This window comes from Ambystoma mexicanum, chromosome 5p, assembly GCF_040938575.1.
Source record: "Ambystoma mexicanum isolate Mex_15411 chromosome 5p, UKY_AmexF1_1, whole genome shotgun sequence".
Lineage (NCBI taxonomy): Eukaryota > Metazoa > Chordata > Amphibia > Caudata > Ambystomatidae > Ambystoma > Ambystoma mexicanum.
The window spans coordinates 250406522-250432698 of NC_090930.1; the positions used below are offsets into that span (position 1 = coordinate 250406522).

The 26177-nt window shown below is 48.6% G+C and overlaps 1 protein-coding gene across 2 annotated transcripts in view; it reads left to right on the forward strand.

Annotated features, from left to right (window-relative positions):
- The window catches only part of THOC2 (THO complex subunit 2), a 2257836-nt gene that overhangs the window by 221722 nt on the left and 2009937 nt on the right, over positions 1-26177 (forward strand). For both annotated transcript variants that reach the window (XM_069612670.1, XM_069612671.1), the window contains exons 4-5: positions 17610-17661; positions 18963-19033. In XM_069612670.1, the coding sequence (XP_069468771.1) occupies positions 17610-17661; positions 18963-19033 (123 nt within the window). The remainder of the gene's footprint in view (positions 1-17609; positions 17662-18962; positions 19034-26177) is intronic.

Consider the following 26177-nt stretch of genomic DNA (forward strand, 5'->3'; position numbering starts at 1 on the left):
TGCTTACTTTTAATAGTTTAGAAAGGTCCTGTAGATCAGCAGAGCGCCAGCTACGTTGCCAGACTTGCGGTAGAAGAGTTTTAAGCGGGGCATAATTATTTTTAAGTAAACATATAACTAAAAAGTGGTCTGACCACGGTATCTGTTCTACAGAGGAGACGACCACCAAACTAGCATTAGTCAACACTAAATTAAGAGCGTTCCCCAATTTGTGTGGGTTCCGTCACCAGCTGCTGAATGTTAAGGGCATTTAGACTAGTGAAAAAATGCTCGAACGCCGGAGGTCTAGGGCTATTAGTTTTAAGATTAAAATCGCCCAGGACAATCAAATTCGTATATTTTAGCTGAAGTTCGGCCACTAGGTCAACAAATGGAGCAAGAAACCTAGTTTAAGACCCAGGTGGACGATAAACAAGATGATGGAAGGTTATATGCAGAATGCTTATACGTTTAACCAGTAAAGCTTCCATGCTTAATTCATGGTTAAGGGTAAGTCTAGAGACAGTATATTCAGATTTAAGACTGCCACCCCCCCACCTATTTGTGGTGGTGGCCGATCGAGATTACATTTTAATCATTAGGTATTGCCTGTACGAGTGCGTGGCCAGAACCATCTCTGAGCCATGTCTCTGTAATACCGATGAACACTGGCAGATGGTCTGTCAGGAGGTTGTAGACATCAGCTGCGTGGGCCGGTAGGGAACGCGTATTAAGCAGCATCAGCACTGCATCTTTGATGCTGATATTGGCAGATTGTATGGGTGGGGGGAGATTGGCTTTTACAGGGTTTGGCTGGTTATGGTGCCTTGTTCCATCCCCTAGGGAGGATGGTGTGTGAGGGTGCAAGATCTAAAATGGATCTTCTACTAATTTGCAGCCTTACATCCTGCACATCCAGGTCATGGACAGGCACAGACGGGCTTGCCTTAAGCGCACCTTTGGCGCACTGACTGCGTGCCCGCTGCACCCATACGTTGCACGGCGTGTGTACCGGCCCAGAAATGCCGAGCACAGCTGCAAGTGAGGCGATATCCACCCACTGGCAGAAACCAGGAGGAGGACTGGGCGACCTAGCGGTGTCCTAATAACGTGAAACACACGTGAATAAATGTAGTTGAAGCAGCAGTTTAGCAATTTGTCAATCAGTAGTAGTAAAAGCATATAATAAAAACACGAAATGCAGTTCTAAAAGAACGAGGGGCTTTATAATGGCAGTCCAGCTCGGACAACCTCACCTCTCTCCTAAGTCAACTATAATGTCCTAGGCACCACAAGATAAAATATTTTTCAAAAGTCACACTAACGGAACTTTCGCATAACATTAGTAGTTTCGACAGAGTGATGCTTCTAACTGGTGTTCAGCTGAAGCGTGTCTTCTTCAGGACAGTGCACTCCCTCTTGTTGAGTGCCACAAAGTGACCTTAAAGTATGAATAGGTCAAGTAATGTTAATTCCTAAAACCAGTGTATCATCAAAAGAATTAAACCTAAATGGATATTGTCAATCTAAAACCGGGAGACAAAAACCAAAAAGCCAGTTAAAATGGCCTGAGTGAGCCTCTACCAAAAAGCATGTTCCAAAAACAAGGTTCTGAAAGTCTCCTTACAACTTTGGAGAATGATGAATACCATTTTCTCAACCAAAAGCTGGGACTGACATCATATGATTGTTTCCAATGATGTGTCGTCCATGAAAAGAACAGACCCCAATGAATAAGTCTGTGGAGACAAATAACAAGGACAACTGATTGAACTGGAAAAATGTTTCCCTAAATCAAATTGTGGAACAAACACACTACATTTTCCCTGCACCTGGACACTAGCCCAACCAGACGTGAGATGATGATGGCAAACTCACCTGTCTGGGGATGCTGGAATTAATCCAACTCCATGCCTTTTGTGCGCTCAGACAGGGGTAACTCCAAATAACGGGTCATGGGAACGTGTATATCATTATTCAAAATGATCCCTGCGAGTTCCTTAGTATCGCGCTGTTTAAACACTAAAAAATCAAAAAAAGCCCCTGAATCAGTCCAGACTACGCTCCCTTGTCCATGCCAAATGTTAAATTGCATCAGCTGGATTAGAGAAATCCATATACTAGAACACCTACGTAACTCCATTGGCCCGCCTGTTACCAGTTGCCATTATGGACTTGAATCGCGTGTCAAGTGCAGTACACCCTTTTATATATGTGGCTACCAACAAATATGTATTGTTGTCTTTGAGCGGCTGTTGGTAAAGATTACATCGTATCAGGATGGTCATTCAGTCACTTCACCGTCTGTCCCCTAGCACAAAATCCTAGGCAACCTGCTGCATAATTAGCAAGACGACATCCGCTTGAAACTGAGTAATAATACTTTGTACCAATGCGTCTGTATCGTAAAGCAAAATAGAAGGTGCAAGTTAAGGAGAGGATCTCTAGCCTCAAATTACACTCACTGTTCGTATATGAAGACGTTTGGCATTCCAGCTTCCCATCGCATCCGGTTGCAGACATGACATGCGCATCTCTAGTGTTGGATAACGTCTAAATGAAACATGACGTGATACATACGTGAACGTCAGTCAGCAGACCGCTGCAATTGGTCACGTGAACCGTGCCTTCTCATACTAGTAAACCCGTCTGCAAAACTTTGCCACTAATCAAGATTTAAAGGCATGGTCCATCTGTATTTAAAATTGCAGTTTCAACTCGTTCATATAGCGTCCTAACGCGGATGGCTGTATGGTTCAGACACAAGTGAATTGCCTTAAATGGTATTAATATTGATTGGCCTAAAGATGTATCTAAATGGCAACAATACATACACTGCATCAGGCCAGAAAATGGCACGGATGCACACAAAGGAGCTCCATTTTTTCTTTTCACATATAGTGAATAGCCACTGGGGATCGTGGCACTAGGAAGTGAACAAACTACAGTGGAACAAAAGCAGCCGATCTCGACTTTGCAGAGACAGCCGCAGGCTTTTGCGCTCAAATACAAACCTGAATATATAGACTGGCAAAGAGGTCAAAGTAATCGAAAAAGCTCCAAATGTTTGAGGCTGAATCTAAGCAAGATGGAGACTCTACCAATGGGCACAGATGTAATTGTCAAGTATCAATACTGATCTTAATGTCTACAATAAAACGTAGAGGCATTCAAAATATGTCAAGATTGTCAAAGTCTGCATATGTTTGGGGCTACATCAATATTGCGACGTACCGCTGGATCGGATGCAAAATGTAAAGAAAGACGCACATTAATTTGTGCCAAGTTGCTCATTATGAAACTGATCTGAAGGGTGAAAATGGACAACAAAAGTATTTTAAGGACCCAATATCCATTCTTCGAGGGGATTGGGTCCTCCGACGTATTCCATATCTATGACAGGTAATATCCACAGCTGTGCTGCTTCGGAAAATCTTTGGATACGCCGTCCCCGAGGACCTCTCCGACGGCCGACGTCACCCGATGTGATAAGTAGGACGCACGACGCCCATAGCCTCAGTTCCGTTTTTTTCCGCGAACGTGTTCGCTTTGTGAATCTCGGTATGCCTCGACTTGTTGGAGTTTGCTGTTTTCAATTCTCGGTTCGTTGAACCTGTTTGGTTTGTTGTGAAGACCTGTTCGTGGCAATGTCGTCTTCGTCTTCAACCCCGCGGCCGGGCTTCAAGAAATGCGGGGACTGTGGGTCCAAGATGTCGGTCACGGACTTGCACGACGCCTGCCTCTGGTGCCTCGGGGAGGCCCACGATACGGACGACTGTGTCGAAAGCCAGTCGCTCACGGCAAAGGCCTTGCGGGAACGCAAGAAGAAGCTGTCAGTAGGTCGGGTGTCTAAGCCCTGGAAGTCGAGGTCTGCGGGGCTTTTGACGGATGACTCGAGGGGCGACTCTCCGCGTCATCGACTGAAGTCCAGTGGGTCTCCTTCCAGGTGTCGGTCGCGCCACTCCTCCGCCTCTTCGAGGCATTCCCGGAAGCGCCGGCATAGGTCGCCTTCCCCGTCCTCTTACGAGGGGTCGCTGATCCCTCCATGCAAGCGACACCGGAGGAATGGGATTCCTTCGGGAAGCAGATGCTAGCGATTCTTGAATCGCAGGGCACCGGTCCATCCTCGCCTCCGAATGGGGTCGGTCGGCACCGGTCGAGAAACACCGCTCGTACGCCTTCGGGCTCGGGTGGTCGGCATGGCTCGCGGGAGAGGTCCCGCTCGGACAAGGGTAGCCGTTCTCGCCATGCCCGTTCCAGGTCCCGGTCCTCGGCGCGCTCGAGACCGCGTGATCCTGTGCCGTCTTTGAAGAAGACGTCGATGCCTGTGGCGCCGAGGTCGTCTATTATTTCTCTCGAGGCTCTTCGACGCCGTCGGCGCCTAGGTCGTCGAGACAAGCTCGGAACTCCGGCTTCGAGGCCTGTGTCAACGCCGCCGATGCTGGCGGCGCTGCAGCGGACGACGACGCCGATTCGCTCGACGCCTTTTCTGTCGACGCCGACTCGTTCAGTGCCCTCGACGCCTTTTGAGGCGGTGGTGTCGGAGGGGCCCCGTGGCACAGGGTTTGCCCCTAGAAAGGCTTTGGCTAAGGTCAGGCACTGCTTTGGTCCCCAGAGGTCTTCCTCTCCCCGCCTGGAGTACATTTCAGAGGGTGATGAAGGCTCTGATGGCGGCTTGGTTCCGGTTACGGTTCCTGATGACCTTATCTCGGGTCATAGCCAGTTTGATGACCTGCGACAGTCGCTGCATGATGCCAGTGGACTGGACACCTCTCCGGAGGTGGAGTTTTGTAGGCTGGAGCCTGGCACTCATGCCGATTCTTCATATCGGCGCCTTATGTCTCGGGTTACCGAGACATAAGGGGAGTTCGTTCAGGATGATCTCACGGACATCCTTGATCTCGGTCCACCCACTGACCCGGTTTTGCCTTTTCATATGGCCCTGCAGAGAAGGGTGGCGGCGGCTTGGACTGCTCCGGAGAGTCTCCTGGCAGTGGGCAAGTCTTTGTTGTGAAAATACCGTCCAGCCAGTAGCGACCCCTGCTACTTGTCTAGGCACCCCACCCCGGAGAGTTTGGTGGTGCAGGCGGCTACGGCCCCGGCAAAGCAGGCGTCGTATCCTACCATCCCTCCGGATAGGGACGACAAACGTTTTGACGGCTGGGCGAAGAAAGTGTTTTCTTCAGGGGGGTATGGCGCTTCAGGCGGCCAACTCCATATGTGCCTTGTCTCGTTTCACACACACTCTGTGGAACTGTGTTGCATTAGCGGCTGATCATATTCCCAAAGGGGACGAACGGGATGGTTTCCTTGCTATGGTTCAGGATGGCAAGGATGCTATGTGTGAGGCCGTTCAGTCTGGTTTGGATGCCGGTCCATGGCGGCGAGCACCGTAATGCGCAGGTTTGCGTGGTTGCAGAAGTCTGGGTTCGCTCCTGATGTGCTCTCCCGGCTCCTCCACATGCCTTTTGACGGTGAACACCTTTTTGGCAGCAAGGCGGACGAGAGCCTTGAGAGGTTGCAGACCTCCAAAGCTGCAGCAAAGTCGTTGGGCGCTGCAGTTCGCCAACCTCTGCCTTTTCGTCCTAGGGGACAGCAATGGAGGGGAGGTTCCTTTCGCTATTACTCGTCCTTAGGTAAAGCGTGGGGAGCTAGCAGTGAAAGAGGCCATCGTAAGAGTGCCAGAGGTGGAAACAAAGGTACTCGAGGTGCCAAGGACGCTCGGGCAGTTGCCTCTTTGCCCTCAGGGAACGCCGCAGCTGGTACCACTCAGTCATGAGGCCAGGTCCCATGGTTCGCCGGTTGACGGAAGGCTGGCGCAGCATCTTGTAGAGTGGCAAGCCATTACTTCGGATGTGTGGGTTCTGGAGATCATAACCCACGGCCTCACGACAATCCACCGGGGAACCTCTCTTTGAAGAGTCCGGATCCGCTCCTTGCGCAGGAAATTCAAGCCCTGCTGGAGAAAGGCGCCATAGAAATGGTGCCTGTAGCGGAGAGGAACAAGGGATGGTATTCCCCTTATTTTTTGATTTTTTGATTTCGAAGAAAGACGGGGGGATTGAGACCCATCATGGACTTGCACGGTTTGAACAAGCTGCTCAGGAAGGACAAGTTCAAGATGGTAACTCTTTCTCAAGTCCTCCAGGCCCTTCAACTTCAGGACTGGTTGGTGTCTCTCGACCTCAAGGATGCTTACTTCCATGAGCCGATCCATCCCAAGTACAAGAAGTACCTGAGGTTCGCGGTTTGCGACTCGCACTTTCAGTTTCGGGTCCTGCCGTTTGGATTGACCTCCGCCCGAGGGTTTTCACCAAGCTCATGGTGGTGGTGGCAGCGCATCTCAGGAAAGGGGGATTCACGTCTACCCCTACCTGGACGATTGGTTTATTAGGGGGAGCTCTCCCGAGCAAGTCCTGGATCAAGATAATCTGTCCGTCACCTGCCACTCCCTTCACAGGCTGGGCTTCTCCCTAAAGAAGTCCCATTTGACACCAACGCAGCGGCTCCAGTACATCGGAGCAGTGCTCGACACGTCCCTGGGGCAGTGTTTTCCTCCTCAGGTGAGGGCTCTTCACATTCAGCAGATGGTGCACAAGTTTCAGCTTGCCCAGAATCTCCCAGTGTCCGAATTCTTGAGACTGCTCGGCCTCATGGCATCCTGCATTCTTCTGGTGCCAGAGGCTCGTCTGTGGATGAGATCTTTGCAGTGGTCACTCAAGCTCCAGTGGTCTCAGTCCTCCGGCAGGCTGTCGGACTCTGTTCAGGTTCCGCCCTCAGTAGCCCGGGACCTTCTGTGGTGGGCCGTCGAGGGCAATCTGATGAAGGGGGCCCCATTTTGGCTGCCCTGGCCAGAGGTGACTATCGTGACGGACGCATCCCTCACAGGATGGGGAGCTCATGCCAACGAGTTGACAGTCAGCGGTCGTTGGTCTCCGTCGGAGTCCAGACTCCATATCAATCTGTTGGAGCTTGGGCCGTCAGGCGAGCCCTGAAGGCTTTTCTGCCGACTGTGTCCTGATTCTAACGGACAACATGGTGGCCATGCACTACCTCAACAAAAAGGGGGGGCAGGGTCACTTCCGCTGTGCAGGGAGGCGGTTCAGCTCGAGTTCTGGGCCATCCAGCAGGAAGTTTCGATCTAGGCGGTTCATCTGGCCGGAGACGACAACGAGACGGCGGACGCTCTGAGCAGGCAGAGCACGATCTCTCACGAGTGGGAGCTGGCTCAGGAGATTCTCCTGGAGATCTTCGCCCTTTGGGGGACCCCTCCAGTGGATCTCTTCACCTCCATTGTCAATTGGAAGTGTGAAAGGTTTTGCGTGCAGGAATTTCCTCCAAAAGGAGCCTTAGGAGACGCGTTTGTGGTGGAGTGGTCATTCCCACTGCTGTACGCGTTTCTTCCAGTCCCCGTCATCCCGCAAGTGCTGCGGAGGTTACGTAGGTTCGGTTGCCGGATGATCCTCATTGCTCCGGCGTGGGCCCGGAGAACGTGGTACCCGGACCTTCTAGACTTGCCCATCTGCCCTCCACGTCGTCTTCCCTACCGAGACGATCTGCTCTCACGGGAGGGGGGATCAGGTTCTCCATCCAGAGGTCAGATCCCTCAATCTTTACGCTTGGCTTCTGAAAGGTTGAGGTATAAGGATTGGGACCTCCCTGAAGACGTGATGAAGGTGTTGCTCTCGGCCAGGCGGCCGGCAACTAAGTCTCTGTACCGTTGCCGTTGGAGAAAGTTCTGCGACTGGTGCAGAGTTCAGAATGTGGATCCTTTTGAATGTGACATTCCAATGTTCTGTCTTTTTTGCTTTCTTTGGCCCACAGGGGTCTGCAAGTGGGGACCATTAAAGGTTACCTGGCGGCGCTGTCCATATTTAAGCGCTCGTCTGAAGAGTGTTCCTATTTTAAAATTCCGTTAATTTTGCAGTTTCTGAAAGGGCTCACTAATGTGTTCCCTCCGTCACCTTTTCTGGTGCCAGGCTGGGATTTGAACCTTGTTAAGTTTCTTATGGGTGCTCCGTTTGAGCCTTTACATTCTTGCCCATTGAGGCTTGTTAACTCTGAAAACTGTGTTTTTGGTTTAGGTTACTTCCGCTCGCAGAGTGAGTGAGTTACAGGCACTTTCAGTTAAGCCACCCTTCACTGTGTTTCACAAGGATAGGGTTGTCCTTAGAGTTCGTCCTTCTTTTCTTCCGAAGATGGTTTCGGAATTTCATTTGAGCCAGAAGGTTGTTCTTCCGACGTTCTATCCTCCTCCACATCCTGGTAAGGAAGAGGAGAGGCTCCATAGGCTTGATCTTCGGAGAGCGTTGAGCTTTTATATTTCGCGCATGTCCCGGGTCAGAGTGGACGATCAACCTTTCATTGGTTACACTGGAAAGCGTTTGGGACAAGCTGTGACGGAACAGTCTTTGTCTCGTTGGATTATTTTAGCTATCTCCGAGTGTTACCGCTTGGCGGGTAAGGACCCTCCGGCTGGCTTGCGGGCCCATTCTACCAGAGGAGTGGCTGCGTCTACTGCCCTGCAGAGGGGAGTTCCTATTCGTCACATCTGTGCTGCAGCCACCTGGGCTTCAGTACATACTTTTGTACGTCACTATTCCCTCGATTCCATCAGAGGGCAAGATCTGGCCTTTGGCAAGGCAGTTTCTATTCCGCAATTTGATTGGGCATGCTAAATTTGTATTCTAAATTCTTTCCCACCTCCTTGCTTGGTACTGCTTTGGGAGTCTGTCATAGATATGGAATACGTCGGAGGACCCAATCCCCTCGAAGAACAAGTTACTTTCTTACCTGGTAATGTTCTTTCAATGGGATGGTCCGACGACTTATTCCATATTGCTCCCTCCCTGCCTTCCCCACTGCAAAATTTCTTTTGCGATTGCAGCTTGCGTTCCGCAAGGCCTTGTGCGTCTGACTGGCAGAAAACTGGTGGCACACGTTCTGGGGAAAAAACTATAACTGAGGCTATGGGCGTCGTGCGTCCTACTTATCACATAGGGTGACGTCGGCCGTCGGAGGAGGTCCTCGGGGACGGCGCATCAACGTCATCGACGCAGACGCCAAAGATTTTCCGAAGCAGCACAGCTGTGGACATTACCTGTCACAGATATGGAATACGTCGTCGGACCATCCCATCGAAAGAACGTTACCAGGTAAGAAAGTAACTTGTTGTTCTTAGAGATTTAGTCCCACCAAATAGCTCTGTGTATTGTAAATCCACCACTGTTCGCGAATGGTGTCTATTAGCGGTGGAGTAGGTGTTGACACCTTTAACAAGTTCTAATGCCCACCATTTTAGTTCTTCACAACTGTGATTATTTCTAACAAAGTGGGAGACCAATGGAGAAGAGACATTTTTAGTCCTAATCTTAGACTTGTGTTCAGTAGTCCTGGATTTAACTGGTCTAGATGTTTTACCTACATATGTTTTATTGCAGGGACAAGTCACGGGATAAATCGCGTTCTTAGAATTGCATGTGGTATGGTCTTTAAGCGTCCAGAGCTTTTTATTGATAACTATCGTACTACATGCCGAAGAGGACTCCCCAGCCGTTCCATTGAAGTCTGTTAAATATATGTATGTATTTGAGTATAGTTCCCCTTGACATGACCACTTTGACTTTGTTGACTATGGGAAACAGTTTGCTGGTCTGGCCATAGATGGCTCCTATTCTACTCAGGCTATGACATGGTTAGTCTTTTTTGACTGGTCGTAAATCTTGCATAGTGTGGGGTCATGCTCATTCCCCATATGAATTACTGGAACATGGAGTCCCACAAGTTCGTGTTTATCCCCATCTTTCTTCAATATCTTTTGCCGCTCTGTCTGTGACCTCCTTAGACAGGCTGGGTGTTCATTATACAAATTATGGCGGATTACACCCAGCTTGTCTTTGAGATGAGCGGCACGTATACAGAGGATGCGGAACATATACATTTTATTCGGCAATCCAATATTGGATGGCTATTAATGGGATGTGCCTGAACTCCACTAAAACAAAACTTGTGCTCTTTGTATATACCCCAGCCAGATCTAAATTGGTTGGCCAGTATGAGAGCTTCTCTATTGATGAACATGTTATCAAAATGTTAGACCGAATCAAAACATCAGGTGTTATTTTTTTACTCCCCTCTGAGCTCCAATGCGCACATTAATTTGGTATGTAATAAGGCACAATATCTTCTCAGGTTACTCAGGAGAGTGAAACCTTATGTAACCGAGGCCCATTGCAAGATCCTTGTGCATGAGATAATCATGGTGAGGATCGATTAATGTAATGCTCTAATGATTGGAGATGGAGGTGCCTCATGCAGTTTCCACCAAGTACTCCAAAACGATGCTGTGCCTAGACATCAGTCCATCACTATACAGAGGAAGAGTCTACACTGGCTCCCAGTGGAAGCACAAGTTCATTTGAAAGCTATGACCATCGTACATACTACCTTTCCTCTCCTTCACACACAAAACACTCACTATCGTCGGCCTCATCATGTCAAGTATCGACTATGCAAACAGCCTCTACCTAGGAATACCAGAATACCTACTAAAGAAGCTACAACGGATCCAAAACACAGCAGCCAGACTACTCCTCAAACTATCCAGAAGAGACTGCATCACCCCTGCCCTAAAAACACTACACTGGCTCCCAGTAAAACAACGTATCGCCTTCAAAACAATGTGCATAAAGCACAGGGCAATCTGCGGACAAGGAGCAGAATTCCTTCAAAAGATAACAATCTACAAGCCAACGAGACCCCTCGGATCAACTAAATCCGCCTGGAACTAAAACCTTACATCAAGAAAAAACTCGGAGGCACCGCCTTCTACCACTTAGCCGCAAAAACCTGGAACAGCATCCCAAAAGAAATCCGGAACACCAAAGATCACCTTAAATTCAGAAAATTACTAAAAACCTGGCTCTTCGATATCAGAGACTAAAACCAAAGCAACAGTAAGACAAACAACTAAACCGGAAAGGACACTGACAAGCCCCAGATCCGACTGATAAGCACTCAGGGCACCAGGAGGGGTGACGCCAGACAGAGTGGTACACATGCGAGAACCACGGAGGCAACAACCCCAGCCAATTCTTACCATCCCCAACTGCCGTATAGCTACAACTAGGTACCACTGGGTTATGGAACTAGTGAGATACCACCAATCACCGCACTAACTAAGATATGGACACTGGCAGGTGCTCAGGCCATGTGGGTTGGGAGCATGCAACGCTGTTGACAGAATGGGCGGAAGAGGCAGTGAGATGCTCAAGAGGCCTCGTATACAAAACGAGCACGAACCTCCAGAGGCACATGATGCCCAAGCACCCCATCGAGCGAGATTACGCAAGTACAACTGGTCAACCAGGATATAGATGCCAACTAACCGAGACCACTAACCATTTCCTCCTCCGCATACACCTCTCAAACTCCAAACCAAACACAACCACAAACCTCCAGCACAACAAACGGCACAAACCTCACCACACTGCAACAACAAGCACATCAGTACATGACTACCGGCTGCATACACCCCAGGCCCAGCCGACGGACCCACCGGGCTGAGGCTGCCAACAGTACATCATGCTCTCTTGCACTTTTCCAACCTCCACCCACTAACTCACCCGCCCTCCCTCCCTCTTTCAGAGCCGCCAGAGCGCCAGGGGACCACTCCGGTGGTGATAGTGCGCGGTACAAATGTCCTTTAACATTAACTTACTTTAACGTATTCTATTTCAGAGATAATCAGTTGCAGCACTAACACATTTAGCAAGTAACTACTTTGCAACACTTCTATTTTACTTTAAAGTCCTTCCCTATTCTAAGGCACGAGTGATCTCAGAGGCAGAAGGGCACATTGGTGGTTCAGTGGCCAGCAGTAGGTAGGTCAGGGTAAGGCACAGATGCAGGAAAGTCAGAGTTAAAGAGGATTTGATGTCCAGCAAGTACAGACGTTAGAGTTGGTAGAAAGTGTTCAGCGACTTCCTAAAAAGGCTCCCCAGAAGCGTTCCTGTGTTGGGCCTGGTTGAACAGTATGGGCGAACTCTCAACCACACCAATCCCCACCATAGCCACACTGGAGCGACGCAAGAATGTAGGTAAGTATTACCCTTAGCCACACAGTACCTCAGCAGTTAGCTTGCAGACAAACAATTTCACGAAGCAGCAGCACAGGGCCCAGTGTCTGGATTCTTGGTCGTGGTGGTTAGGGAGAATTCTCAGAAATGTGCTAATTCGCGTATACCTTAGGGATCCCCCGCTCTTTTTGCTGGACTTTAGGACTTTTAATTTTTATCCTGGAGAGAGGGAGACCTTTTTCCCACTCTTACAGAAAAATATGAAATTTAGACACTGTTTCTTTTGGTTTTGGAGTCTGACAAACTCCATAGGCATCCTCCTTTTTACATTGCGACACACAGCACCTTGAGTGCAGTGGCACTGGGAAGTCTTTAATATTTTCCAAAGGTTTAAATACCGTCTCTTGGTTAAACTACTGTTTCCACGAGCAGTGAAGTGAAAATGAACAGTATGTAGAAATCGCTATGAACCTTTTGCGTGCCATCACATCACCGCACCCTACTCCCAGTACAGACCCTGGGCTCTCCCCACCCTACTCCCACCACTATCCCAGTGCTGCCGCCCATCCTGCTCCCACCACATTCCCGGAACACAGCCATACACACATCCATACACATTTAAATAAAAAATAAATCGCCATAAACGTACCTTCTGCAGGGACCTGCGCGTGGTTGCTAGAATGCCCTGCTCCAGGTTGCTCTGCCCGTATGTGCGAGGAGGCGCAGGAGCACCCCCTCGCACATACATACAGTGCCCCAGCCAGAATTTCCACTGAGCTATGCAAGGCTGGCAAAACAAAACACACCCAGCATTGCATGGCTCAGTGATCATGTGCGGCTGGGGAAATGAAGTTTCAAAGGCAAACAGTGTTTCCCTTTGACAGTTCAGCCAGCCCAGGAGCACTCCCTCAACTGGAAAAAGCAGCTTAGGGAGTGCTCAGTGTTTCACTGGGCTGGCTCCTTGGCTCCTCCATAATGGGTAAGGTGGCCAGTGGGTGGACGCCCCCTCACCCATTATGGATGAGTTGGCAGGCTTGGACTGGCCTGTAGGGCAATAGGGCGATGACCGTACCAAAAATGCAAAATGCTAGTTTAGGCCCGTCGAAATGGCCCACTTTTTGGGCCAATGTGGACCAGTTTGAGGAGTTACTTCACTATGCAGCTAGTAGTTTTGACCATTGTTGCTGAATAAATATTCTTTAAATATCACAATTTGTTTACATTTGAACAAAAAACAACCCCTTGGGTACTATTCAAACAGTCTGTGACTAAAGGACTGAATATCCATTTCCAACTGCTGGCCACTTTTTCATTAGTGCCTAGGACCGTTTTATGGTCCAGTCTGAACATGTGAGCTGCCCCTTCCCATTTCCTCCAATCTAAAAAATATATTTTAAAATATTTTCTTTTTTACATTTCATGCTGGGCTCTGGCTCTCCCCCACACCCCCCACCCCCCCAACCCCGCCTCCACCTCACCCCCCCCTCCAGGATGCACCGTGCCCCCATGGCGGGGGCGCGCCCAACAGTTTGAAGACTTTTCTCATGTAACATTTTTGTTACCCTTTCTACAATTAATGGCTGGTGGCAGTGGATTACTTTTTACTACCATTGAGTGTTTCTACCGCGGGCTGCAATTGCAGCTGCAGTAAAGCACCCATGGGTGCCCATTTTGTCAAAATGGCCCTGATCTTCTTTTTTCGACATTTCTTGTTGGAAAGGTCCTTCTAGATTTACTCTGCGCGCCAAACCCTTTGTTTGTTTTGTCTTTGGCGGGATTCACTGGTGAAGCCCGCCTCTGTCTCCAGCTTGTCTGGCAGGGCTGGAAGAGAGGAAGGTGTCCGAAACTCCCTGTGCTTAGTCTCCTTGGTTACAGGAATGCTCCCAAAGGTGATTGGCCGGCTGGCTGTCCTTGGAGGCCACCCACCCTGCTGTGTGAGTGACAGGCTGCGAATTAATGTGAGAAACCTGCATAAAAGGTGAGGTCTTTTGGACATAAGGCAGAGTTGACCACTGAATGAAGGAATCCGAAGAAGAACTTGGAAGAGATGCTTTCTGCAACTCCTGGGCCGTTTGTTTGCCCGGTGTAGCCCTGCTGCAGTGCTGAAGCTCTGAATTCGCCTCAACTAGGAAGCCCTGCAAAGGACGACTTCTCCCCTTGGGTTGGTGGGACCAATCGACCCCAAGACGAACTCATCTGGCAATCCTCTCAGAGCTGGCTGTACTCCCATTGCTGCTGCAGGAACTGATTGCAAGGGAGCGGAACACCCAAATTGAGTGCATCGTCTTTAAGTCAGACCCTAGCTCCAGGAAGATCTGGACTCCCATGAGGCAGGATTGACAAAGCCTGAGCCACCACAAAAGAGTGCTGGACCCCAGATGCAAGGAAAGTCCATAAGGTATCTGAGAGCCGCGCTGGTGCTATTCGTGAGAAGCTGAAACCACGAAGTGCAGCTGATCTGAAGTTTGCCCATTGCTGCTGGCAACCTTCAAACCGTAGTGCTAGATTCCCCAGATGTCCTCCCTCTTGTCCCCATGACTGAGGTCCAGGAACTACAAGATCTGCAGGACCTACAACCGAAACAAAAGCCAGCTGGCACCAGGTTCTTCAGACCTAAGGTACTGTGAACTAAGGGGTACTCAACTCTTGTTGTTTAGCCTTGCTAGCTCTTTGCTGAGACTTGCCTTGGTTGCCTTTTGCAGAGTGGCTTGTAGCCTTGCCCGTCACAAGCTTCCCAGCTTGTGGCACAACAGTGATTTCATTTTCTACAAAGCTTTCTAAAACATTATGCAAGACTTTTTACTTAACTCCAAGAAGTGCTTCAGCTCTCCTAGACTTTGCTCAAGTAACATTGGCTGTACTGGCTCCCCGAAAGACTGTTCAAACCTCTGACTTTGTGTTTTAACTATCCCTCCAAAAAGTCATACATTCTCTAATTGTATAGCTGGGAAAGGGTTAATCTACATTGCATAAGTGGGTTCAAAATTACTCCTGCTTAAGAAAATTGGTAAACCATTGTTTTATTACCTAACCTTTTCCTTTGGACACCAAACGCGGTATTGCTCTAAATGGACCAGTGATATATCAATGTCCAGTGTCCTAGTTATTTAAGTCACCTTGGGGTGTAGGAAGTGTCTGTGTGCCATCCCGAAGAGGTATCTACTGATTTATTGAAACTGAGAGTGTGTATTTTTGAAGTATATTTTAAGTGTTATGTTTTTGCTCCCTTCTAAAAAAAGGCTGTTAACTTACTGACTGTTAAATTAATAAATTAATAAGTAATTGTTTAATCACAAAATCTTGAGTGAAAGTGTTTATTTGGATACTTATCACTGTGAAACTCTGTTACAACACTACAGCTCACATTTTCCCCTCTTGAGTTAAGCCTGGCTGCTCAGTCACTCTACCAACACTTGTGAAGTACATCCTTATACCAAAGGTTGGGTTAACTATTGTCAAGAGGGCAATGCTGGTGCAGTCTCCCACAGGGTACTGCATACAATCTTGCCTAACCGTGGTGATGAAAGAAAGGACACTGGATGGGAATTTGCAGCAGCAACCGACAGAAAAGGCTCCCGACAAAGGCTTCTTCAGTGCTTCTCGCAGCTCTGTGAATTCGGCACCCTTTTCAAAGTATCGGATGGGGAACGGTTGTCTGATTCGCCTCGCTATACTCTGGTGACGGGACTTTGAGGAGTGGAAAATTGCTTCGGGAGGTCCAACAGGAGTCCAGCGAGATTTGTTCATTGGAAAACGTTGCACAGCTCTCTGTCTTGAAGTCCAGGGGTCCCTCTGTTGCGGTTTGCCCCTGTGCAGACCAGTTATTCTTGAGTTACCAGCATTTTCGTGCTTGCAGGTTTGAAACTCTGGGTCTCTTTCTGGTTCTCTTGATCCACCCACTTTCATCATGCAACGCTGGTGCTTCCCCAGCTTCTCAGTACAGTCCTTCCTTATATTTATCTTTAACCCCTAGGTTTCCACATCTCAGTAATTGACAGGTATTCTTCATCACTCCTGTGCTCTTATTCTTCACATTACCAGGTTGATGCTTTACTTCAGGTATTGTATCACAGTAACATATGTAAAAGGAACCTGATTGTCTGTCTACTGATAAGCTGGTGTTGGGTCCATGAGGATAATAAAAATGGAGTTCATCACTGGAAAGGGAATCTTTATCTCCTAGGGGGAATATTGTGTAGTGGGCTCACCTACCTAGCCCCACAGGAAGGGGCGCCTGGGGAGCGTGACTGAATCCCTCGATTCGTCACCATAGGTACTTGAATTGGTTACCGAAAGTGTAATGGACCTTTTATTTTCTAGGCAAACCTAATTCCACTATGCAGAAGACATCTGCTGCAGTGCAAATAAGGAATAGTCTCACTTGGTGATTTGTAATGCCGCCATATGGAATTTGTCCATTCTTGTGACACATTGCCTGATTTCAGATGATAGGGTAGTTTGGTCCACTTGGGCATCAGCTCCAAGGAATCAGTTTGCCTAATGAAAGCTGGGGAATTTGTTTCCTGCTTCATATTTATTTTCTTCTCTAAGATTTTTGTTCTCCCCTCAGCCTGTCTGTATATACTTTAGATTCTTGTAGCGGTCTATGAATAATAGCAAAGGAACATGTAACATCTTGTAAACCCAATTCGTTATTGTATGTGAAAGACAAGATGCAATACTCTGCAATTACCACTAGATGTTCAACTATATGCAGAGCATGTGAATCTAAGCAGATACAATCATCAGAAATGCTATTACGGTAAGTAATGCATGTCGTTTCCCCCAGAGTGACCAAACAAGGTAGTAAAAGCGGGACAAGGACAAATTGGATCCATCCTAACATTATTTAATAAAATTAACTAAGCTCAAACTGCCAATGAGGTGCAAGACTGGAGGCTGCTGCAGCCTGTTTAGTGGCAGTGCCCTTTTTGTTATAGCACGGCATCCTATCGGTCTCTCTGGTTTCCCTATTTTTAATGGTTTGTAAATAGGGTAGGTGCTTGGAGCACCACTGAAAAGCGTTTTTGAGGATTTTTGTTTTTTATAATGAGGTATAAAAGGCAGAAAAATAAACCCTCATTGAAAATAAGTATTACATATTTTAAGTATTTTGAAATCCTGCTTACAGGCAGTATTCACTGGTTATTATATTGAAGATACATATGATATTTAGAATTGGAATTAACTATACGATGTTACATGATCAGCAAGTTACTCAAGGTATCATTTGTTGATCATCAAACAGATAGCTACATTTTAGAGCTGCATCATGTCTTTCCTTGCTTTTTTTCCCCATATGCGCATTTCTGTCATTGTTACTGTTATTTAAACTGTGCCCCTCCCTTTGCATGATCCATGGGTTTTCTGGAGGAAGTTTTATATTCAAGCAAGTCATTTTAATTTGTTTAATCACCTTTTTGCATTTAACATTATGAAGGAGAAGCTGCTTGGTTTTAATTGTTTTGCTTTCGTTTCTGACTTTGACAATGAACGCTCCCATATAAATGTGGCGTTTCTAATTTATCTTCATTTTCTTTTTTCCTATATCAGGAACTTCGGGAGGATATGCCTTCAATTTTAGCAGATGTGTTCTGTATATTAGGTAAGATGCCTTGAGTCAATACTATCATTAGGTGTTTGGGAGTACCTTTGCACTGTTAGTCCTTAGTTTACTACTATTTTGAGTTGATGGAATATCTTGGCTGAGGGACTGCATACCAGAGTCGTCTTTCCAAAGTTAACAAAGAAATGGAAAAAGATGTTTCCTCCGCACATACAGGCCATAGGCGATCTATTTGTGCACCCTACATAAATCTTTTCATTCCTATCCAAGGAATTATGTTACTAAAGGAGTGACCTTTAACTGCTGTAATCTGGACTGAGTGCTTAAAAGGACTACTGTTAAATCAGGATTTTGCCAGACATGATGATCAGGAAGCTACATTGGCACTTTAGCTTTCATGGCATCTTGGTATATTGCTCGATTCGCCAAGGGCTCAGCATGTATGTGCAGTCAAGGCTATCCTTGAATGAGACCCACTATAAAAATCCCATGGTTTGGGTGTTTTCCTGTTGTTGGAAAAATGGAGGAGATAGCAACCTTCAAATTGGTTTACCACCCAGCTGAGAGAATACATGTGTCAAAAAGAGATCCACCTTAGATGATTGATGGGGCGGGGCTTAATGTTGATGGATGTGTATCACTAAAACATTTTGAAAGCAATGCATCTCGTTCTGAATCATAAATGGACCACGTTTACAAATCATTATTTGCCTGGAAATCCGGTTGGCCCTATCGGATATGAAACGATCTGTGGTAACCTCTCTCATTGAACAGCCTGTGATTTTAATGATTTCTGCCCCATTGCGTATCTTCCTTAGTGACGACGGTGGTGGCCTGCTAAAATACATTTGTAAACTTGCGGTTGGTCGTGGACAAAACATTGTTCAGGCTCTTTGCCAATTTTGGAAACAAGACATCCCTGGTTTCTGGATAGGATGATATTTTGGCTAAGGCAGACCAAGAAGTGTACTTTGGGAGCGGAGCAGCAGATAGGTTGAACTGGAATGGAAGGGTGTATGGCAGAGGGAGAAGTGTCTAGGTGAGAGGGTAGCGGACCGGAGGAGGCAGAGCTATTTGGGGGGGGGAAAGGATGAGTAAACTCCTGACAAAGGCCGCAGAAGTCACACATTTGATTTTGTGTTTATATTTCCGGAAATTATAGTAATCTGAAATTGTCTGGTCTTTGAAAAATTTACGTCTGGCGCGCTGACTGAAAGGCAATTTTGTTTGCATATTGTAATGCCTAAGCTCCCAACTATCACTCATATGTAAAACATACAACCTCTCAAAATAAGTAGTGTGTAAAAACTGTTGGCATTTATATATTTTTTTTATTACAGATATTGAAACCAGCTGTTTGGAAGAAAAATGTAAGAGGGATTACTTTACAGTGCTTGTGTCTTCATGTTTGGTAAGTTATACTTGGCTACCGTTTCATGTTTTTCAGTAAGTGTCTATATAAAAGCTCTCTAGTGTATGTAATCACTTCTTTATATTGCCTGAGAATTTAATGATATTATAATGAATTGAAAAGTGGTTTTGTATAGCACATCTCAGAAAGTTGTGGTGGGCTGATTCTCTAAGAATGCATTTTCTTTTCCCTTCTTGTTTGGCTCCTGCCTTTTAGCTCTACTATGGAGAGGACTCCTTTTAAGATCTGGCCGTCTTGTAACGGAAAGTTCCTGTGGAAAGACACTCGCCGAAAGGGTAACAAGTGTCGGCATTGTGATCACGACGAGCAATCCTGCAAATCCTGCCAACCCTGCCAACTATTCCCTCTGAAGATGCTAAAGGATAGGCGGACGAAGTGGTGGGCGGCCTACGCCATGCATGCCGAGTCTGCATCCCCCTTCGGCGCAGGCGCCTCGAGTGACGAGGTATCAAGTGGCAGCCATGTCTCCGATGTGGAGGCCATAGACTTACCTGCGGAACCGTCCGGTTCCCAGTTGCCTGTCCCAGTCAAGCAGGCCGCCGGTACTGCTATGGGGAGACTACATCCTGGCGACAGGGGCACCCGCACCACAGGATAAAGAAACACCACCACGTGCTCCCTCGACTGATACGTCAAGGAAGAAACAGATGCCAACGAGCCCGTCAAAAGCTTCAGTGGCGCCTTGCGATCCTCTGGATCGACTGCCCTCCCCGCATCATATGTTTCGGCATGCGTCCGGGCATTCAACCCATAAGGGTGTCCCTGCTAAAAAACACAAGAGCGCTGACGTCCTGTCTAAGAGCGCGTCCACCATAGAGGTTTCAGCAGTGCAGAAGACCTAGACAGCGCCTACAGGCGCGTCGGAATCTCTCCCGAACCCATCAGAGCTATGCGAGAGTCTCGCTAACATTATCTTGGTGGGAAATAAGCCAAAAGGTCCATTCTCTTGTCAAGAGGAGTATTCAGATGAGTCTTAGTCCCTCTCCACAACTGTCTGACAAGGCTACTCCCTCTAGAGAACCCTTTTCTCCTGGAGAGCATTTCCCTCCTCCTGACCCCTCTGAACTACATGGACCAGAGTAAGGTTTGAGAGCTGTACGGACAAGCTGTTTGTAGACTTCTCTGACAAATATTTTAACCCTAAGAGACCTAGAGAGGATGATTCCCGCCCTAGTTTTCCAAAGGTACAAAAACTCTCCAGCCAGACTCCACAGGAAGAGGTTTTTGAATACTTGGAACCTGAGGTCTATGAGGATCCCTATGACCAACAAGACTATAATTTTGGGCAGGATACACCTAACCCATGTCCAGATTGGGGCCGAGATCAGCCTGTAGAGGAAACACCTTGGCTTTCCCACACCCCAACACCTGACCCAGATGCCATTTGTCTTAATCCTCCCTCCTCATCTCTACCAAGACGAGCTTCACCCATTGATGGATCAAATGGAATTTAATGGAATCCTGAAAAGGGCTGCAGAACATTTCCAGATTGCCACGCAGGAAGCTGTACAAGATACTGACTTTGTGGAGGACATCCTAAAGTAAAAGCCACCCGCAAGTCAGGCAATCGCCCTGTTGTACTCTGTCAAGAACAAGGGTATTTATTCAGTGTACTTCCTTGTACCCAAAAAGGATCTCGCCATGCGTCCTGTTGCTAGACTTGCGCCGAGCAAACAAATTTGTAAAACCACAAAAGTTAAGAATGACAACGTTGCAGGAAGTAATACCCCTGTTAACACAGGAGGATTACATAGCCACATTGGATGCAAACGATGCATACTTTCATATTTCAATGTTGCTGTCGACACAAAGTACTTAAGATTCATGATAGAGGACAAGCACCATCAGTTCAAGGTCCTTTCCTTTGGCATTGCCTCAGCCCCTAGGGTGTTTACCAAGGTACTTGCGGAAGTAGCAGCTCACCTGCGCAGTCTGTCAATTCCAGTCTATGCTTACCTTGACAACTGGCTAATAACAGGGGATTCGTATGGAACATGGCTATCAAATAATCAGAAAACGATAGATTGCTTTTTCAGTCTGGGATTCGAGGGGATTGTGTCCTCCGACGTATTCCATATCTATGACCGTAATCACCACAGCTGTGCTGCCTTGGAAATGTTTTCGGTGTAGGCGTCCTGCGTCGATACGCTATCCTCGAGGGCCTCCGTCGAGGTTCGACGTCACTGGATGTTACATCTAGGACGCACGGTGCCCGTAGCCTCAGGTCCATTTTTTCCACGAAAGTGTTCGCCTCGGAATCTCGGCACGCTCGATTCTTCTACTTTGTGACAGTTTGAGAATATGTCTTTGTCTTCTTCTAGCCCGAAGTCGGGCTTCAAAAAGTGTCAGGACTGCGGTGCGCGATCATCGGGAGCCGTCGAGGTCCCGATCAGACAAGTTTGATCGCAATAGCCGGGCCAGGTCCCGGTCCTCGACGCCCTCGAGACCGTTGGAGCCTGTGAGGCCTTCGAAGAAGGCATCGACACCGTCAGCGCCATGTCCGTCGGGACTCCCTCGGAGCCTCGAGAGAGTCCCTCGACTGACATGGCGTTGACTACTTCCTCAGAGCCTCCAGAACGCCATCAGCGCTGAGGCCGTCGAAGGACACGCTCGGGGCTCCGGCCTCTAAGCCGTTGTTGAAGTCGCTGATTCCATCTGCGCCCTCGACGCATTTCGAGGAGAATTTGCCGGAGGTGCCCCGGATGGAGGTGGAAACTCAGAGGAAGGCCCTCTGCAAGTCAGTGAGGGCTGTTTTTGAGCCCTTCTCTGGTCAACCCCACCCCACCCCCCAGGGTTGATTTATTGATTTATTCCAGCTTTTGGACATCGTCTCAGAGGTGTAAGGAGGGTCGGATGAGGAGGGGGTTGTGCCTCCTGAGGTTCCTGATGACCTGTTGTCTGGTCACAGCCAAATGGAGGAACTTTGTCAGACTTTACATGACGCCAGTAGTCTGGACACCTCTCAGGAGGTTGAGTTTGGCAGGCCTGAGCCTGGCACACATGCTGAGTCCTAGTACAGGCGTCTCATGTCGAGGGTAACTGTGTACTTGGGGTGGTCTGCGCCACCTGTTGATTTTCTGCAGGATGACCTGACGGATATATTGGACAAAGGGCCGCCCACTGACCCGGTACTGCCATTTCATATGGCCTTACAAAGAAGGGTGGCGGCAGCTTGGACTGCTCCGGCGAGTCTCCCGGCAGTGGGTAAGTCGCTTTCGAAAAAATACCGTCCAGCAAGTGGTGACCCCTGCTACTTGTCTACGCACCCCACTCCGGAGAATTTGGTGGTGCAGGCGGCTACGGCCCCAGCGAAGCAGGCTGCGTACCCCATCATCCCTCCGGATAGGGATGACAAGCGCTTTGGTGGCTGGGCGAAGAAAGTATTTTCATCTGGGGGTATGGCTTTAAAGGCAGCCAACTCCGTTCTTGCCTTAGCAAGATTCACTCCTTGGCAGCTGAACATGTCCCCGAAGGGGAGGAACGGGATGGCTTTCTAGCCCTCGTGCAGGATGGCAAGGATGCCATGTGTGAAACCGTCCAGTCGGTCCATGGTGGCGAGCACAGTGATGCGCAGGTTTGCATGATTGCGGAAGTCGGGGTTTGTTCCTTTTGTGCAGTCCCGGCTTCTCAACATGCCCTTAGATGGTGTCCATCTTTTTGGCAGCAAGGCTGACGAGAGCCTTGAGAGGTTGCAGACCTCCAAAGCTGCAGCAAAGTCGTTGAGCGCTGCAGTATTTCAACCTCTGCCTTTTCGTCCTAGGGGACAGCAATGGAGGGGGAGGTTCCTTTCGATACTACTCTCTCTTTGGTAGATAGAGGGCAGCTGCCAGTTAAAGGGGCCAACATAGGAGTACCAGAGGTGGAAAACAAGGTACTCGAGGTGCCAAAGCTGCTCGGGCAGTTGCCTCCTTGCCTTCAGGCACTGCTGTAGCCGCTTCCACTCAGTCATGAGGCCATGGCCCATGATTCGCGGGTTGGGGGGGGAAGGCTGGCGCAGCATCTTGTAGAATGGCGTGCCATTACTTCAGATGTGTGGGTTCTGGAGGTCATAGCCCACGGCTACTGTCTTCATTTCCGGCAGAGGCCTCACGGCAATCCACAGGGGAAGCTCTCTTTGAAGAGTCCGGATCCGCTCCTTGCGCAGGAAATCCTATTCCTGCTGGAAAATGGCGCCATAGAGCTGGTGCCTCTAGCGGAGAGGAACAAGGGATGGTATTCTTCATATTATTTGATCCCAAAAAAAGACATGGGATTGAGACTCATCATGGACTTGCATGGTTTGAACAAGCTCCTCAGGAAGGACAAGTTCAAGATGGTTACTCTTTTTCAAGTCCTCCAGGCCCTTCAACTTCAGGACTGGTTGGTGTCTCTCGACCTCAAGGATGCTTACTTTCATGTGCCGATTCATCCCAAGCACAGGAAGTACCTGAGGTTCGCGGTGGCAACTCGCATTTTCAGTTTTGGTTCCTGCCGTTCAGATTGACCTCCGCCCTGAGGGTCTTCACCAAGTTAATGGTGGTGGTGGCAGCGTATCTCAGGAAAGGGGGGATTCACGTCTTCCCCCTACCTGGACGATTGGTTGATCAGGGCGCGCTCTCCTGAGCAAGTCCTGGATCATCGGTCTGTCACCCGTCACTCCCCTCACAAGCTGGGCTTCTCCCTCAATTTAAATAAGTCCCACTTGACACCTACCCAGCGACTCCAGTACATCGGAGCAGTGCTCCACGCATCCCTGGGGCAGTGTTCGCCTCCCCAGGTGAGGGCTCATCCCATTCTGCAGATGGTGGGCAAGTTCCAACATGCCCATAGTCTCCCGGCATTCGAGTTCTTGCGGTTGCTCGGCCTCATGGCATTCTGCATTCTATTAGTGCCGGAGGCCATGCTCCGGATGAGATCTCTGCAGTGGGCTCTCAAGATGCAGTGGTCACAGTCCTCCAGCAGGACGTCAGATCGCATTCAGGTACTGCCCTCGGTTGCCCAGGATCTTCTCTAGTGGGCCGACAAAGGCAATCAGATGAAGGGAGCACCATTTTGGCTACCCTGGCCTGAGGTGACTATCGTGACGGACGCATCCCTCACGGGATGGGGCGCTCATGCCAACGAGTTGACAGTCAGCAGTCGTTGGTCTCTGTCGGAGTCCAGACTCCACATAAATCTTTTAGAGCTGAAGGCCGTCAGGCTAACCCTGCCGTCTGTGCGGGGGAAGAATGTCCTGATTATGACGGACAATACAGTGGCCATGCACTACCTAAACTAAAAAGTGGGGGCAGGGTCACTACCACTGTGCAGAGAGGCGATGCAGCTCTGGTTCTGGGCCATCAGCAGGAAATTTCGATCGCAGCAGTTCATCTGGCCGGCGACGAAAACGGGCGGCTGACACTCTGAGCAGGCAGAGCACGGTCTCATTAGTGGGAGCTGGCTCAGGAAGTTCATTTGGAGATCAACGCACTTTGGGGGACCCCTCAAGTGGATCTCTTCGCCACCAGTGTCAAGCGGAAGTGCGAAAGATTCTGCTCGCGGGACTTTCCTCTAAGAGGATCCTTGGGGGACATGTTCATAGTGGAGTGGTCCTTCCCACTTCTGTGCGCGTTTCCTCCAGTCCCTGTCATTCCGCAAGTGTTGCAGAGGTTACAGAGGTTCGGTTCCCGAATGAACCTCATTGCTCCGGCATGGGCCAGGAGAGCGTGGTACCTGGATCTTCTCGACCTGTCCATCTGTCCTCCACGCCGTCTTCCCTATCGAGACGATCTGCTCTCACGGGAGAGGGGTTGGGTTCTCCATCCAGAGGTCAAGTCTCTCAACCTTCATGCTTGGTATCTGAAAGGTTGAGGTACAAGGATTGGGACCTTCCTGAAGATTTGATGGAGGTGTTGCTTTCGGCCAGAAGGCCAGCAACAAAATCCCTGTACCGTTGCCGTTGGAGAAAGTTCTGATGGGTTCAGAATGTGGATCCTTTTCAGTGTTCAATTCCTGTGGTTCTGTCCTTTTTTGCTTTCATTAGCTCACAAGAGCCTGCAAGTGGGTACCATTAAGGGTTACCTGGCGGCGCTGTCAATATTTAAGCGCTCTTCTGAGGAGTGTTCTTATTTTAAGATTCCTTTGATTTCTCAGTTTCTAAAAGGGCCAACTAATGTGTTTCCACCGGTGCCTTTCCAGGTGGCGGGATGGGATTTGAACTTGGTTCTAAAATTCCTAATGAGAGCTCCGTTTGAGCCCTTACATTCTTGTCCTTTGAGACTGTTTACCTTAGACTGTATTTTTAGTTGCGGTTACTTCCGCTCGCAGTGTGAGCGAGTTGCAGGCACTTTCCTCCAAGCCACCTTTCACGGTGTTCCATAAGGACAGGGTTGTCCTTAGGGTTCGTCCTTCTTTTCTTCCTAAGGTTGTATTTGGAATGTCATTTGAGCCAGGTTATTCTTCCGGCATTCTATCCTCCTCCGCATCCTGGTAAGGAAGAGGAGAGGCTCCATAGGTTGGATCTGAGGAGAGCTTTGAGCTTCTATCTCTCACGGATGTCCCGGGTCAGAGCGGACGATCAGCTATTTGTAGGATAGGCTGGAAGGCGTTTAGGTCAAGCTGTTTCCAAGCAGACCTTGCTCAGATGGATCATTTTGACGATCTCTGAATGTTAGTTTGGCGAGTAAGGACCCTCCGGTAGGCTTACGGGCTCATTCTATTAGGGGTGTGGCTGCCTCTACTGCTCTGCAGAGGGGTGTTCCCATTTGTAATAGTTGTGAAGCAGCCACATGGGCCTCTGTCCATACTTAAAACACTATTCCCTGGACTCTATCCATGGGCACGATTTGACCTTTGGTAAGGCGGTCCTCTATTCTGCAATTTGATTGGGCATTCTAAAATTCTAAATTCTTTTTCCCGCCTCCTGACATTGGTACTGCTTTGGGAGTCTGTCATATATGTGGAATACGTCGGAGGACACAATCACCTCGAAGAACAAGTTACTTTCTTACCTGGTAACGTTATTTCGATGGGATGTTCCTCCGACGTATTCCACATCGCACCCTCCCAGCCTGCCCCTCTACAGAAATTCTTATGTGATTGCAGCTTACGTTTCCGCAAGGCTTTCTGCAGTCATATTGGCAGGAGATTGGTGCCACATGTTCTG